The 14,714-nt window shown below is 41.6% G+C and overlaps 1 protein-coding gene and 1 long non-coding RNA gene across 2 annotated transcripts in view; one reads left to right on the forward strand and one right to left on the reverse strand.

Annotated features, from left to right (window-relative positions):
- LOC113936076 overlaps positions 1-14,714 on the forward strand; it is a 58,219-nt gene that overhangs the window by 9,273 nt on the left and 34,232 nt on the right. The gene's annotated exons all lie outside the window — the stretch shown is intronic.
- Positions 7,755-14,714, reverse strand: part of PLCG2 (phospholipase C gamma 2) — a 141,157-nt gene continuing 134,197 nt past the window's right edge. The window contains exons 32-33 of the mRNA XM_027618978.2: positions 8,766-8,950; positions 7,755-8,074 (exon numbers count right to left, since the gene is read on the reverse strand). Of these exons, the coding sequence (XP_027474779.1) occupies positions 8,032-8,074; positions 8,766-8,950 (228 nt within the window). The 3' untranslated portion in view covers positions 7,755-8,031. The remainder of the gene's footprint in view (positions 8,075-8,765; positions 8,951-14,714) is intronic.

Raw genomic sequence — 14,714 nt, forward strand, 5'->3', positions numbered from 1 at the left:
TGCATGGGTGTGTGATCTTTACATTTAGAATGTTCCTTTTGGGTTATTATTTTTTAACAAAGCCAATGTACAGCATGCACTCCGGGCAGAAATACAGCCCGTGCTTTGAGGTTTGGCTGAGTCCTTTTGACCCAACTAACTGTTAAAGTATAGCTTCCTGAGCCCACAAGCTGGTCCCACAAACCTTAAAAGTTGGAAGTTTCCTTTCTCATATAATGGCATCTTCTCACTACCCAGAAATATTAGCTGCTAACATTTTGGACTATTTCTTTTAGTTTTCATCTCCCGTGGTCTCTCTCCCTCCCTCCTTCTGATTCCTCTCCTCCCCCCTCCCTCCTTCTGATTCCTCTCCTCCCCCCTCCCCAGGCTTACTCCCTCATTGATTTTTCATTACTTCTATTCTAAGTGTTCACGCATGGACTGGAAAGATGGGATATGCCTGTATCCAGTTGTGGTAGAGCAAGCCCTCTTGCATGTTTGTGCCAAGCAGAGCAACCCTTCCGGTGTTTGAAAGAGAAAAATCTATGATGGAGCTAAACTTGCCCTGTCACCTCACCTATGCCTTCCCACTGACTCCATCTTTGACTTTTAGAGGCTCCTTTCAGTCCATTTTGACGCTTTTTCCTGTCCATCCATATGTCTGCTAACAAGCAGTGTAGAATGCAGTTTGCGTGCAGTTTTTAAAAAGTGTGTAACATATGGTACCGCTGGGTATGCACTGCCCTGCATTTTGCGTTCCTCCAACAACAGTGGGTAAAGGTGTCCGTGTTACCCATATGTGCTGTGCTGCGTTCTGTTTCCTTCTTATCCTATCTCCTCTTACGGATAGCCTACATTTTCCTGTATATTCTTCTACTAATTTAGATTATTCCATTTTTTCCTTTGCTACATTTGTGTGTTTCTAGCCTCTTTCACTCAGCTTGTAGTTGAGGTCTGTCCATGTTGTTACATGTTGTCATAGCTCAGTCGTTTGTCATCATTGTCTATGCTTCGTTGTGAAAACACATACATACAGTCGACCAGTTCTGCAGTAGATGGACAGTAGCACTCTTCTGTTTTTGACTATTGTGAATAACTGTACTGTGGACACTCTGGTACATGCCTTTTGGTGTGTATATGCATGCATTTCTATTAGGCATATATTTAGGAGTGGAATTGCTGGGCCGTAGGGTATGCACATGGTTTAACTTAGTAGAGAATGTCAGATATCTTTATAATGTAATTTTGTAGCAATTGACACAAAAAGTAGTGTGCCGATCCCTCTACCTTCTTGCCAAGTTGCTAATGTTATTAGGCTTTTAAATTTTTGCCACTCTAATAATTGTGTAGTGGCATTTTATTGTGGTTTTAATTTACATTTTCTCTTAAGAATAATGAGTGCGCATCTTTTCATATACTTATCAGCCGTTTGGATATAGTCTTGTAAGTTGCTTATTCATGGAACTTGCCCTTTTTCTAATGAATTGTCTTTTTCTTACTGATTTGTTGGAGGGATAGAGTCCTATTTTGACTGAGGTTCTCTGTCAGATGTTATTGCTAGTACCTTCTCCCACCCTGCAGCTTGCCTTTTTGTTCTTCTAATTGCATCTCTTGATAAACACCAGTTGTGAACTTGAGTCTAATTTAGCAGTCTTCCTTGAGGGTTGGTGCCTTTGCTTTTTGTCAAAGCAGCTTTTCTCTATTCCAAGGTTGTGAATACCTTCTAGAAATGTTACCATTTTATCTTTTACATTTTGATCTGCAATCTTAACTGGACTTGATTTTTGTGTGTGGTGTAAGGTAGGGGGTCAGATTTCATGTCCGCTGGTGATGCTGAAATAAATTCGCTTAATAGATATAAAACTTGGCAAAACTGGTTGATAGCCACAGACAGTGAACATTTGAATCTCTACTGGACATAGTTTGCATGTCTATGGACAAGAATCATCTGAGTTACAATAACAAGTGTAGAATCAGATGATCTGGACATCTGATAGCCTGTATTATGTATTGTTCTTTGAATTACTCTCTGAACCAGTGTAACATTTTATTGGTTCCCTTGTTAATGAGTTAAATTTTTTGACCTGTCATTTTTTTTTAAAGATTTTATTTATTTGAGAGAGAGAATGAGAGAGAGAGAGAGAGAGCGCGCACATGAAGGGGGGGAGGGTCAGAGGGAGAAGCAGACTCCCTGCTGAGCAGGGAGCCTGATGCGGGACTCGATCCCGGGACTCTGGGATCATGACCTGAGCCAAAGGCAGTCGCTTAACCAACTGAGCCACCCAGGCACCCAACCTGTCTTCATTTTATATCTTTATGAGAGTTCTAACTTTATCCATTAAAAAAGATAGCTTAGTAGTTCTAATTCCTTCTTTGCCTTTGCTTTTTGCTACTCGTTCATCTTCTAAATGCAGGGGGCTTGTCATAGGCTTTTCTTAAGTTTTTGGAAGATGGTGACTAATCCAATCAGTGGCTGAGGGTCAGGGGTGGGACAATCCTAGGATACACAACATGGTTTCCCATGTACCAGGCACTTTTGGCAAGAAAATACGATGACTGATGATTCTAGCATGCCCTATCACTTAGTTGAGAAATACAAGTGCTTATAATAACCTCATTGCCCCTCTAGCACCAAATACTCTTCCAAAGACTGACAGACTGCTGAGTGGTCATGTATTAATTGTATAAACTTGGGTTTCTACACTGAGTGACTTTTTCCTGAAAGGAAGATAGATCAGTAACCTAGAAGAAAAGTGTAATAGGATAGAAAAACACTATTTTATTATTGTTTTAGAGGGCGTGCCTGAGCTGGGGGGTGGACTGGGGGGTGCAGAGCAGAGGGGGAGAGAGAATCTTAAGCAGGCTGCACACCCAGCACAGAGCCCGACACGGAGTTTGATCTCACGACCCTGAGATCATGACCTGAGTCGAAATCAAGAGTTGCTCACTTAACTGACTGAGCCCCCCAGGCGCCCCAAAAACACATGTTATTATTATTATTTTTAAAGATTTTATTTGACAGAGACAGCAAGAGAGGGAACACAAGCAGGGGAAGTGGGAGAAGGAGAAGCAATCCTCCCGCTGAGCCGGGAGCCTGATGCAGGGCTCAATCCCAGGACCCTGGGATCATGACCTGAGCCCAAGGCCGACTCTTAATGACTGAGTCATCCAGGTTCCCCAAAAAACACATTTTAAGAAAAGAATTGTAACTGTACCTATCTCAAGGCTGAAGTATTTATTGTTTTACATGGGAGCAAAAAAGTGATTCATATTTAAAACACACACACACACACACACACACACACACCCCAATTGTGGGCAGATTGCTGTATTCATTTAGACCAAATCTTTATTTTTTAAAGAATGTGATACAGCCATTTAATTTTCACATTAGCAGTAGCCAATATTTTTGTGATGCATTCACATGACTTTCTATGTACACACAAGCACACAGTTTATATAAAAAATAAATTAGGCTTTAATAATGAAACACAAGTTTACAAATGCAGCTTTTTAAAGCCTATTGAAAAGTAAGAAATGAGGAAATTTCTGAAAGACAGGGTCATTGTAGAATCTGGTTCTTCAGGAAGAAAAATTTTCAGAAAGGACAGAACCAAGAGAAATCACTGAGTGTTTTTCAAATGCCAATTTTGTCATTCTGCATATTTCTTAACCTATTTATTAACTTTCCATTGGTCAGAGTATGGCTTTTTAGGGTTGTCTCCAAAAAGCAGTCACCCAAGTTGAAAGTTGAAAGTTAACTTCATTTTTTTTTTTTTTTTTTTAAGTATGCTTCATGCCCAGCTTGGGGCTTGAACTAACTACCCTGAGATCAAGACCTAAACTGAGATCGTGAGTTGGACGCTTAACCAACTAAGCCACCCTGGTGCCCTGAAAATTAGTTTTATCCATTTTAAATTTGTTAAAAGGATTGGGGCCCCTTTTAGCTGTCCTTCTTGGTTTCAAGTGCAACTCATCATTTAGTGGCCCCAGATCAGCCGTCTTAAAATTTAACACTCAGAGACCTCTTCAGTGAATTTTGAAAATCTGAGTATCCACCTGAACATTTCTAAATGGATGTCTAAAATTTTTCATCGTAAATCATTGCAAAGGATCCAAGTTGTCAGCATGTTGTAGATACTGCATCTTTAAATAAAATGCTTACATTCCTCTTTAAGTTTAGCCTAGAGGTTCTAAATACAAGAGCTGAGAGACACTATCACCCTTGTAAAAAATTACATGAATAAGGCAATTTTTGATGGTAGGAAATAGCACACTTTTTCCTTTTACTCCTTGAATGTGTATTTTTATTCTACTACTTCCCTTCAAAATTTAAGCCTATTGATTTTTGGCTTTTATATTGTTTCTTTGCATATTTGTAACACAGTTCTATATTCTATAAATCATAAGGCTCTATGTATTTGAAACTTTCTTCTGGATTAAACTTGATCAATAAAACTAATATAGTACAAATTTTAATAATTAAACATAGTAAAATTTCATTGGCAATGTGTCAGTGTGTTGAAGGAAGCTTCTCCCCCTTTATTTCATCTCTCTGTAGATGAAGGTTACCTTTGTTAGAACGGTCACAGTATCAATTCTTTTCTCCCTTGGCAATTTTATGTATGGAAGTGTTGCTGATCTTTGTTCGAGGAGGTAAGGAGACGGGAACAGAAGGCGCTTTTGTGATAGCGTGATAGCTGAATTCTTCCAAGGCCTTCAGAACTACATGCTAAAATACTGAGAAATCTTGGGTGTTCCTTCAACTTCATTGAAATCAAAAGAATTGAGAGCCACCGGAATGGCAGAAGGATTTGTACCTGATTGTTAAGAGGCTTTCACTTTCCAAGCACTCATATTTTAAATGTTATACCTTGAGTCATGCTCCATAATTTAAGACTGACTCTGGGGAAAGAGCATTTTCATTTTAAGGGGAGAAAAAGGCATTTTCTGAGGCAGATGAGTCTTAAGAAAGAGTAAAATAGGAAGGTAAGGATCTGAAAATTGACCCCCTAAAACTATTTGAGCCCTGTGTATTCCTTAGAAAGCTGTGGTAGATAGGTGGGGGTAAGGCTGCCCCATTTTATGACCATTGGCCTTAGTGGCTTAAGTTCAGATTTTATTTAACTAAGTCACAAAGTATATCAATTATTAGATTCTGTTGCCTGGCTGCCTTTTTAATTTTTTAGTAATCTCTACACCCAACATGGAGCTTCAAGCTCATGACCCCGAGATCAAGAGTTGCTTGCTCTTCCAACTGAGGCAGTCATGCACCCCTGTGGCTGTCTTCTTCATAGAGCAGCCGGCCCTCAATTGTGCTGCCTTGCACACTAGTCCCAGGAGATAGACATCCCTTGGTGAAAGGATTGAGAAATCTAATTTGGGAAATGTGATATTCCACACCTCTCTTGACTGTGCACTTTAGGACAGCCACGTTTCGCAGCAGAGAAATTATTTAACTTTGTACGACCTGAATTTCCCAAACTCTAATGATCTAACCAGCCCCACCCCTTTATTTTTTCCACGTCGTAAAACCTATTCTAAATGCTCCACCTAGAGAAACGGATAACGAAAACAGTGTAACACGTACACAGTCGTGGTTTGGATCTGCTATGCTGCTGGTGTCTCTCAAGATGCTCCTCTGTTCTGCTTGGGCCTGAATTGTGCTTATTCCACGATGGTTAAGCCACAATCTCAGCTGAATGTCTTATGCTTAGGTTCTGCGGCATCCGGGCAGACTATGGGGAGAGTAGTGGTATCACCGGTGCCCTTCATGTTCCCTCTCCGTGTCTTTCCTGAGAGAATCCTGGCCCCACCTTCTCTCAGTTAAATTCAGGTTTTCCCCTATTAAGGGGAGAATGGATGAGCAAAAGCCAATACTCCCTAATGGTGGATTCAAGTCACTGTAGCACCTAGGAGGAGACAGTCTTAGGGAAAGAGTTCTTCCCAGCACCATTTATGCTCTAACCCCCACTACCCCCAGTGTCTGCTTTTTCTCAGCATAGGTGTGGCTGGGTATGGATTTTACATGGTAACAGCTGGAAAGATGCTTCGTTTTTGCCTTCTATGCCACCCCATCTTAATTTCTTTGACACACTAGCAGAAAATCCATTTTAAGCAGAAAGGGGATCCAGGCTTTAGCTCTTTGACTTTAAAATGGAGTGAAGTGGGAAGGTTTAGGTCTCTTACTCCCTGCTGAGCTGAAAACGGGGGACGACAGCAGCCCCTGAGCTCTGTGGTGTAGAGGTAATGATGGAGGCAAAAGAAGTCTGGAGGTAGGGCTGGGGGTGCAATGATTAGGCTTCAGTGGCCACCTGGCCAATGGTGAACAGGACACTGGCTCTAGAGTCTGCAAATTCCTTTGCTGTAGCACTCAGCTCAGTGTCTTTGCTTCTCACTTCTATTCAAAGTTGCTTTGAACATTTGCCACCATCAGGAATATTCGCTCAGTTGCTACTGCCAAATAAAATAGCAACTCCAGTTCGATAAATAAGTAATGTCACAAGGTAACAGCTCCACCGAGTCAGACTGCTGTTACCTATACTTCGGGCTTCAGGTAAGGTAAAATGCACTTCTTTCAGGAGCATGTGGATAATGTTCCAGAAGAACAGCGAGCATGACCTTTTTTTAACCCCTATTTTTTTTTTTTTTTTTTTTTTTTTACATCGTACCCCTGACCATGGGCACAGTGCTTGGTATTTTGAGGTGCTTAAAAACTTTTTTTGGAATGCAGGCATAAGGCCTTTTGATCACACACAGCCTGGCTGGTTTTAATGGACTTCCCAGCAATAACGCAGACTTGCTAAGGCCAGGGTAACTAGGTGGGGGCTGAAGGGGTTGCTAGGATCCAGTTCCAAGCAGTCAACCCACCAGGCTTCTTGCTAGTTGGTCATCCTGATACAATGTGTTTTCTCACAATTACCTCCCCTCCCCCACCAAGTCAATTCTCCATTCCCTCTGGGCAAGTTGTGACTTTACAGAGCCCCGCCCTCCACCCCCACACTATCCTTGTCTTTGAGAAACCTTATTAAACCCTCACCCTGTACCCATCACTCGGTCGTATCCGCATCGAGCTGGAGAGGAATACCCTCTGTCCTAGGTGGGTCAGCCCCTTCCGGGATGGCTGCAGATGGGGTTTTTTTGTGCTAAGGCTTAGCTTGGTGGTCCAGAAAAATGGGATGACCCGGAGGGCTAACTGTCGTCACTTTTTCAAATCAGTAGATGACCTCTTGTCTGTGGAGAGCTGTGGACTCGGGGCCTCTCCACGGGCTCGCAGCCAGCTCCTGAGTGAGCAGAGCCAGGGGTTAAGAGGCTGGCTGAGCCTTCAGTGAGTTTCTGGTCTCTCTGACAGACTTTCTAATTCAAAGGGGTCCCCACCCCCCCCCCCCATAACTGCGGTCCCAGAGCAAGCCTCCACCATGGACTGAAGCTGTCCTCCTGAAGATTCAATCCCCCTTTGAGGGGGGAATCCACCCCCCCTTTGAGGTGCGGCCAGCCAGCGGGAGCATGCTTGGAGCTGAGCCCGCTGACCCGGGCCAGGGGAGGCCGCAGGGACGGCAGCCGGGGGCAGGGCTCCTCCGGGGGCCCTGGTGAAAGCCGGTGGCCTTAACTGAGGAATCGTTTGCCTTTTAGTTAACCTCCTTTGCAGAATCTAATGAATCCGTTCCTTACATATTGGCCGCCTCCCCCCGTGGAAGTCAACTACCTGGGTCTCTAGAGGTGGAAAAGGGATGCTGGTCATTGTATGGGTCGTGCACGGGAGGGGGGACTGAGCGGGATTTTCACGGCTTTTATTCAAGGGGGTTTGGAACACGAGAGGCCAAAAACGAGGAACACAGTTTCCACGATCCTCTATAGAAAATATAAGTTAAGAAATTGTCCGAGATGAAAAAATGAGCAGGAAATAACCTCAACTCCTGCCAATGGGATCTCCAGAAATGTCCTCTTGGGGGCCAGGCTTGAGGAGAGGATGACCCCACAGATGAGCATATTTCCAGGGCCTGAAGAGAGGACAAATGCACACGTGACCCCCTCAGTCATGTACCCCGTCTCCTAGGAGTAAAACCTGCTGTTGCTGACTCTCTTCTCTCTCAACCTGCAATAAAACAGATTTCAGCATCAGGCATTAGGCTCAGACCCGGGCCGTGTGCCCAACAGCTGCAGGACCTCTGTGGCTGGCTGGAAGAGGGCTGACGGTGAGGGAGGTGGGCTCCTGGCAAGACACGTAGCCTCTCTGAATCTCCGTGTCCTCACTGGGCAATGCACTGGGCTCCCTGCTACCCTTAGGCTATGGTTCGGACGAAATGAGCATGTGGGTAGAGTCTACACTGTTTCCCGCTGAGTCTGTTTGGGCGGTTCAGGCTAGTTCTGTTGAGCAGGGCTGTCTGGCACACTGCAGGGCCCTGGGCGGACCTGGCTGCCCACCCCCCTCCCCACATTACTTCCGTAGCACAACCAGAAGCCTCCCTTGGGGGCCAGGGGGTGGGTTCTGCCCCAGTCCAGAACCACTGGACCGCAGGAACGTGACAAGGTTCTTTGGAAGGTAGAGGTCACAGTTTAGTTTCACTGTTACATCAAAGTGTCCTCCTAGTGGTGACAGTTCGGCTTAGGGAAGGTGCAGATACTTAAGAAAAATTACTGTAAGTTTATTTATAGAGCAAAGAGCCTTAGCATTGAGGGATCAGTCAAGGAATTTCTAAAGATGGGGGCCAGGCTTCAAGTGCCCCACATCACTGCTTGGAGGAGCAAGACCTGGGCATCTGCAGTTGGGGGAGGGGCCAGCCTACCTCCGGTTGCACTTCTCCTGGTACAGCTGGAGCTGGTTCTCATTGACGTTGAACTCTTTAATGAGGGCGTCCCGGTTGGCATTGCGCAAGTTCTGGTGTGTGTCGTACAGAAAGAGCTGATTGTTCAGTTCTTCCTGCCGCCTTCTGAGCTGGCGGCAGGAGGAGTAAAGTTCCTCTTCGCTTTCCTGGAGGGGAGAGAACAGCCACATGGGGACCGTGTGGGGCTCTGTATCTTCACAGAGTGAGTGAGCGGAGCAGGGGGCAGAAGTTTCAAAACTGGGATTATCCCCCCCCCCCAAAAAAGGCAGGGCCCATTTTAACCGAAGATAAAACTCACAAATATTTATTCCATTGGAAGCAAGCAGTTTGAAAAACCCCTGTCCCCCCAATAAAGGGTGGCTTTTTTGTGAAACACTGCAATAACCACATTGCCCACTGATCCTAGGGCCTAAATCTGGGTTTTCATTCTCTGTCCCCTTCTGGTCCTTAACCGAATGCAAAGGGTCTAAGTAGCTTTGTGCTTAAAGTAGGACACAACAGGGAAGGGGGAGAGCAGCCTAATAGGACAGAAAGGGAAGCAGGGGCCGGCAGATCTTTGACGACCTTAAAACGCAAGATCGCACATTACAACATGGATGAGCCTTGCAAACATTATTTAAGTTAAAGAAGCCAGTTCCAAAAGACCACACACGTTGATTGCATTTCTATGAAATGTCCAGAACAGGTAAATTCATACAGACAGAAAAGTAGTGGTTGCCTGGGCTGGGGGTAGACATAGCTAAAGAGCAAGTGTTTGTTTTTGGGGTGATGAAAATGTTCTAAAATTGATCATGGTGATGGATGCACAACTCTGAATATACTAAAAACCACCGAATAGCACATCTTAAATGGGTGATTTATATGGTGTATGAATTATATCGCAAAGCTGTTACACCATCCCTCCCAAACCAAACTAACATAGGTTATGCCCCCCAGAGGTGGTATGCAACTCTGTTCTGGCTAGTAATGATGTCTTACTCCCCCTGCCCACCACCTGTGAGCACAAACCAAGCCAGGCCAATTCCATGGGAGTTTGGTTGGTGCTCTTGTTAGGGGAAAAAAAAAAAAAAAAATTTCTTTTCTTGGAGATCAGTTGAAAGAGCAGTGAATGTTTCTAGTTGATAGTGGTCCCTTTGCTATCATGTAGAGAAAGTTGGGAATGAAGTTAAGAGAGAGGGAAATAGAGCCACTGGAATGAGCACCTGGATCCAGCCATGACTGAAGCAAGCTCTACCATTAAACACTGCAGTTGTCCTACCCAAAATATTCCCTCCATTATGTTAAGAAAAAAAAAATTATCACAGTAAGGAGTTGAGATTTCAGCATGGGAGAAAGAGGATGTTTTACTCTACTGATTTTTTATAATTTAAATTTTTAATTGAAGTATAGTTGACCTACAATATTGGTTTCAGTTGTACAACATAGTGATTTGGCAATTACAGACGTTATGAAAGCTAACCACCATAAGTGTTGTTACCATCTGTCACCATACGAAGTTATTTCAATATTGACTACATTCCCTCTGCTGTACTTTTCATTCCCATGACTTAGAACTGGAAGTGTGTACCTCTCAGTCCCCTTCAGCTGTTTTGCTAATCCTCCCACTCCAACTCTCTCTCTGTATGAGTCTATTTCTGTTTTGTTAATTTGTTTTGGTTTTTAAATTCTACATCTAAGTGAAATCCTATAGTATTGGTCCTTCTCTTATTTCATGTAACATAATACCTTCTAGGCCCATCCATGTGGCTGCAGATGGCAGGATTTCAATCTTTATTGATGGCTGAGTAATAGTCCATTGTATATGTACCACATTTTCTTTACCCATTCATCTATCAGTAGACACTTAGGTTGCTTCCCTATCTTGGCTGTTGTGTATAATGCTACAATAAACATAGGGGTGCATATATCTTTTTGAATTAGTGTTTTCTTTTTCTTTGGGTGAATACCCAGAAGTGGAATTACTGGACTGTATGGTAGTTCTAGTTTTAATTTTTTGAAGGACCCTCCATACTGTTTCCACAATGGCCGCACGAATTTCCATTCCTACCAACGCTGAGGTTGTCTTTCCACACCCTTGCCAACATGTGCTCTTTTTGCTTTTCAATACTAGTCCTTCTGACAGGTGTGAGGTTGATTTCTCATTGTGGTTTTGATTTGCATTCCCCGATGATCAGTAATATTGAGCATCTTTTCATGTGTCTGTTGGCCATCTCTGTATGTCTTCTTTGGAAGAATGTCCAGATCCTCTGCCCATTTTTTAATCAGATTGGTTTGTTTGTTTTTTGGTGTTGGGTTGTATGAATTCAGTAGGTTGCCTTTTCATTTTGTTGATGATTTCCTTTGCTGTGAAAAAAGCTTTTTAGTTTGATGTAGTAGGCCCACTTGTTTATTTTTGCTTTTGTTTTCCTTGCCTGAGGAGACAGATCCAGAAAAGTATTGTTAAGGCCGATGTCCAAAGAGTTTACTACCTGTATTTTCTTTTAGGAGTTCTGTGGTTTCGGGTCTTTACATTTAGGTCTTTAATTCATTTTGAGTTTATTTTTGTGTATGGTGTATGGAAGTAGTGCAATTTCATTCTTTTCCAGGAAGCTGTCCAGTTTCCCCAACAGCATTTATTGAAGAGTCTGTCTTTTCCCATTGTATATTATTGCCTACTTTGTCATTGACCATGTAAGTGTGGCTTATTTCTGCACTCTCCATTCTGTTCCATTGATCTATGTGTCTGTTTTTGTGCTAGTACCACACTGTTTTGATTACTGTAGTTTGTAGTTTATCTTGAAATCTGGAAGTGTGATACCTCCAGCCTTGTTCTTTCTCAAGACTGCTTTGGCTGTTCTTTTGTGATTCCATACAAGTTTGAAGATTATTCTATTTTTGTGAAAAATGCTGTTGGTATTTTGATAAGGATTGCATTGAATCTGTAGATTACCTTGGGTAGTATGGACATTTTAACAACATTCTTCCAATCCATGAGCATGGTATAACTTTTCATCTAATCGCATCATCTTCAGTTTCTTTCATCAGTGTTTTAAAGTTTTCAGGGTACAGGTCTTTCACCTCCTTGGTGAAATTTATTTCTAGGTACTTTATCCTTTATGATGCAATTGTGGATGGGATTTTTTTAAATTTCTCTTTCGGTTAACTTGTTATTGGTGTACAGAAACACGACAGACTTCTGTATGTTAATTTTGTATCCTGCAACTTAATTCACTTATTAGTTATAATGGCTTTTTTTTGGTGGTTTTTAGGATTTTCCATATATAGTGTCATGTCATCTGCTAAGTTTTACTTCTTCCTTACCAATCTGGATTCCTTTTATTGTCTTATTGCTGTGGCTAGGACTTCCAATAGTATGTTGAATTAGAGTGTACACCCTTGTCCTGTTCTTGATCTTAGAGGAAAAGCTTTTAGCTTTTCACTGTTGAGTATGATGTTTGCTCTGGGCTTGTCATATATGGCCTTTATTATTTTGAGGTATGTTCCCTCTACCCCCACTTTGAGAGATTTTATAATAAATGGATGTTGAATTTTGACAAATGTTTTTCCCGCATCTATTGAGATGATTTTTATCCTTTATTTAATGTGATAAATACTTTGATGTGTGGATAATGACCCATTCTTGCACCCCTGAAATAAATCCCCCTTCATGGTGGTGAATGGTGCTTTTAATGTATTGTTGAATTCACTTTGCTAATATGTTGTTGAGGATTTTTGCATCTATGTTTATCAGGCATATTGGTGTGTAATTTTCATGTGTATATGTGTGTCTGTCTGGTTTTGGCATCTGGATAATGCTGGCCTCACAATGAAATTTGAAGCATTCCTTCCTCTTCAGCTTTTTGGAATAGTTTGAGAAGGATAGGTTACTAACTCTTTAAATGCTTGGTAAAGGGCACCCGGGTGGCTCAGTGGGTTAAGCATCTGCCTACGGCTCAGGTCATGGTCTCAGGGTCCTGGGATCAAGTCCCACATGGGGCTCCCTGCTCGGCTGGGACGCCGCTCCCCCTGCTCGTGCCCTTTCTCTCTCAAATAAATAAAATCTTTAAAAAAAAAAAATGCTTGGTAGAATTCACCTGTGAAGCCATCTGGTCCTGAGCTTTTTTGTTGTGAGTTTTTTGATCGTTGATTTGATTTGCTTACTAGTCTATTTTCTGTTCTTCATTCGATCTTAGAAGACTGTATGTTTCTAGGAATTTATCCATTTCTTCTACGTAGTCCAACTTGGTGTATAATTTTTGGTAGTATTTTATAATCCTTTATATTTCTGTGGTGTCACTTGTAACTTTTCCTGCATGAAGTCCCCTTTAATTTTGGGTCCGATGAGTCTGGCTAAAGGTTTATCAATTTTATCTTTTCAAAGAAACAGCCCTTCCTTCCAGTAGTGGTTGTTTTTTTTGTTTTTTTTTTTTTTTTGTAGTCTCCATTTCCATTCTGATCTTTATTATTTCCTTCTACTAACTTTGGGCTTTGTTTTTTGTTCTTATTCTAGTTCCTTTAAGTAAAAGTAGAGATTGTTTGAGATTTGTTTTTTTCTTGGGTTAAGTCTATAATATTTCCAGTAGCTTCGCCCTTAGAACTGCTCTTGCTGCATCCCAGAGATTTCGAACTGTTGTTTCCGTTTTCATTTTTCTCAGGTGTTTTCTGATTTCCTCTTTGATATCTTTGTTGACCCACTGGTCGTTTAGTATCCTGTTTAGTTTCCTTGTTTTTTCCCAAGTATTTTTCATAATTGGTCTCTAGTTTCAGACCGTTGTGGTTGGAAAAATGTTGCATATGATTTCAGTCTTCTTAAATTTAATGACACTCGTTTTGTGGCCTAAAATGTAACCTATCCTGGAGATTGTTCCACGTGCCCCTGAAAAGAATGTGTATTCTGCTGGTTTGGGATGGAATGTTCTGTATATACCTGTTAAGTTCATCTGGTCTAAAGTGTTCCTCAGAACCACTGTTTCCTTCCTGATTTTATGTCTGGATAATCTATTCATTGATTTAAGGGACATGTTAAAGTCCCCTCCGATTATTTTATTGTCCATTTCTCCCTTTAGATGCTCCTACGTTGGGTGCATAGATATTTACAATTGCTATAGCCTCTTGCTGGATTGATCCCTTTATCATTATGCAATGGCCTTGTCTCTTGTTACGCTTTTTTTTAAGTATTTTTTTTTCTTTTTCAGACATAAGTATTGCTATTGCAACTCTTTTTTTTTTTTTCACTTCCATTTGCATGGAGTATTTCTGTACCCATCCCTCACTTTCAGTGTTTTTACATCCGAATTGAGTTTCTTGGAGGAAGCACATAGACGGCAGCATAGAGATAGAACATTTAGTCCACTGACATTTCAAGTAATTACTTATAGGCATATACTTATTGCCATTTTGTTCATTGTTTTCTGATTGTTTTTGTAGGTCTGTGTTCTTTTCTTTTTCTTTTTTCAGGATTTGATGACTTTCTTTAGTGTTACGCTTGGATTCCTTTCTATCTTTTTGTGTAACTATTATAGGTTTTTGGTTTGTGATTACAACAAGGATCACATATATCCTGTGTATATTAGCAGTCTCTACTAAGTTGATCTCTTAAGTTCAAACCGAAGTTTGAACAGCCTAAAAGCACTACATTTTTACTCCCTTGCTTCACATTTTATGTATATGGCATCACAATTTACATCTTTTTATTTTGTGTCCCTTAACTAATTTCTGTCTACAGAACTGATTTTACTACTTTTGTCTTTTAAACTTTGTACTAGCTTTATAAGTGATCTACTACCTTTATGTTTGCTTTTACCACTGAAATTTTTTCCTTTCATAATTTTCTTCTAGTTATGGGCTTTTCTACTGAAATAAGTCTCTTTACCATTTCTTGTGAGGCTGGTTTAGTGGTGATAAACTCCTTTACCTTTTGTCTAGGAAACT

The sequence above is a fragment of the Zalophus californianus genome, chromosome 17 (assembly GCF_009762305.2).
Source record: "Zalophus californianus isolate mZalCal1 chromosome 17, mZalCal1.pri.v2, whole genome shotgun sequence".
Classification (NCBI taxonomy): domain Eukaryota; kingdom Metazoa; phylum Chordata; class Mammalia; order Carnivora; family Otariidae; genus Zalophus; species Zalophus californianus.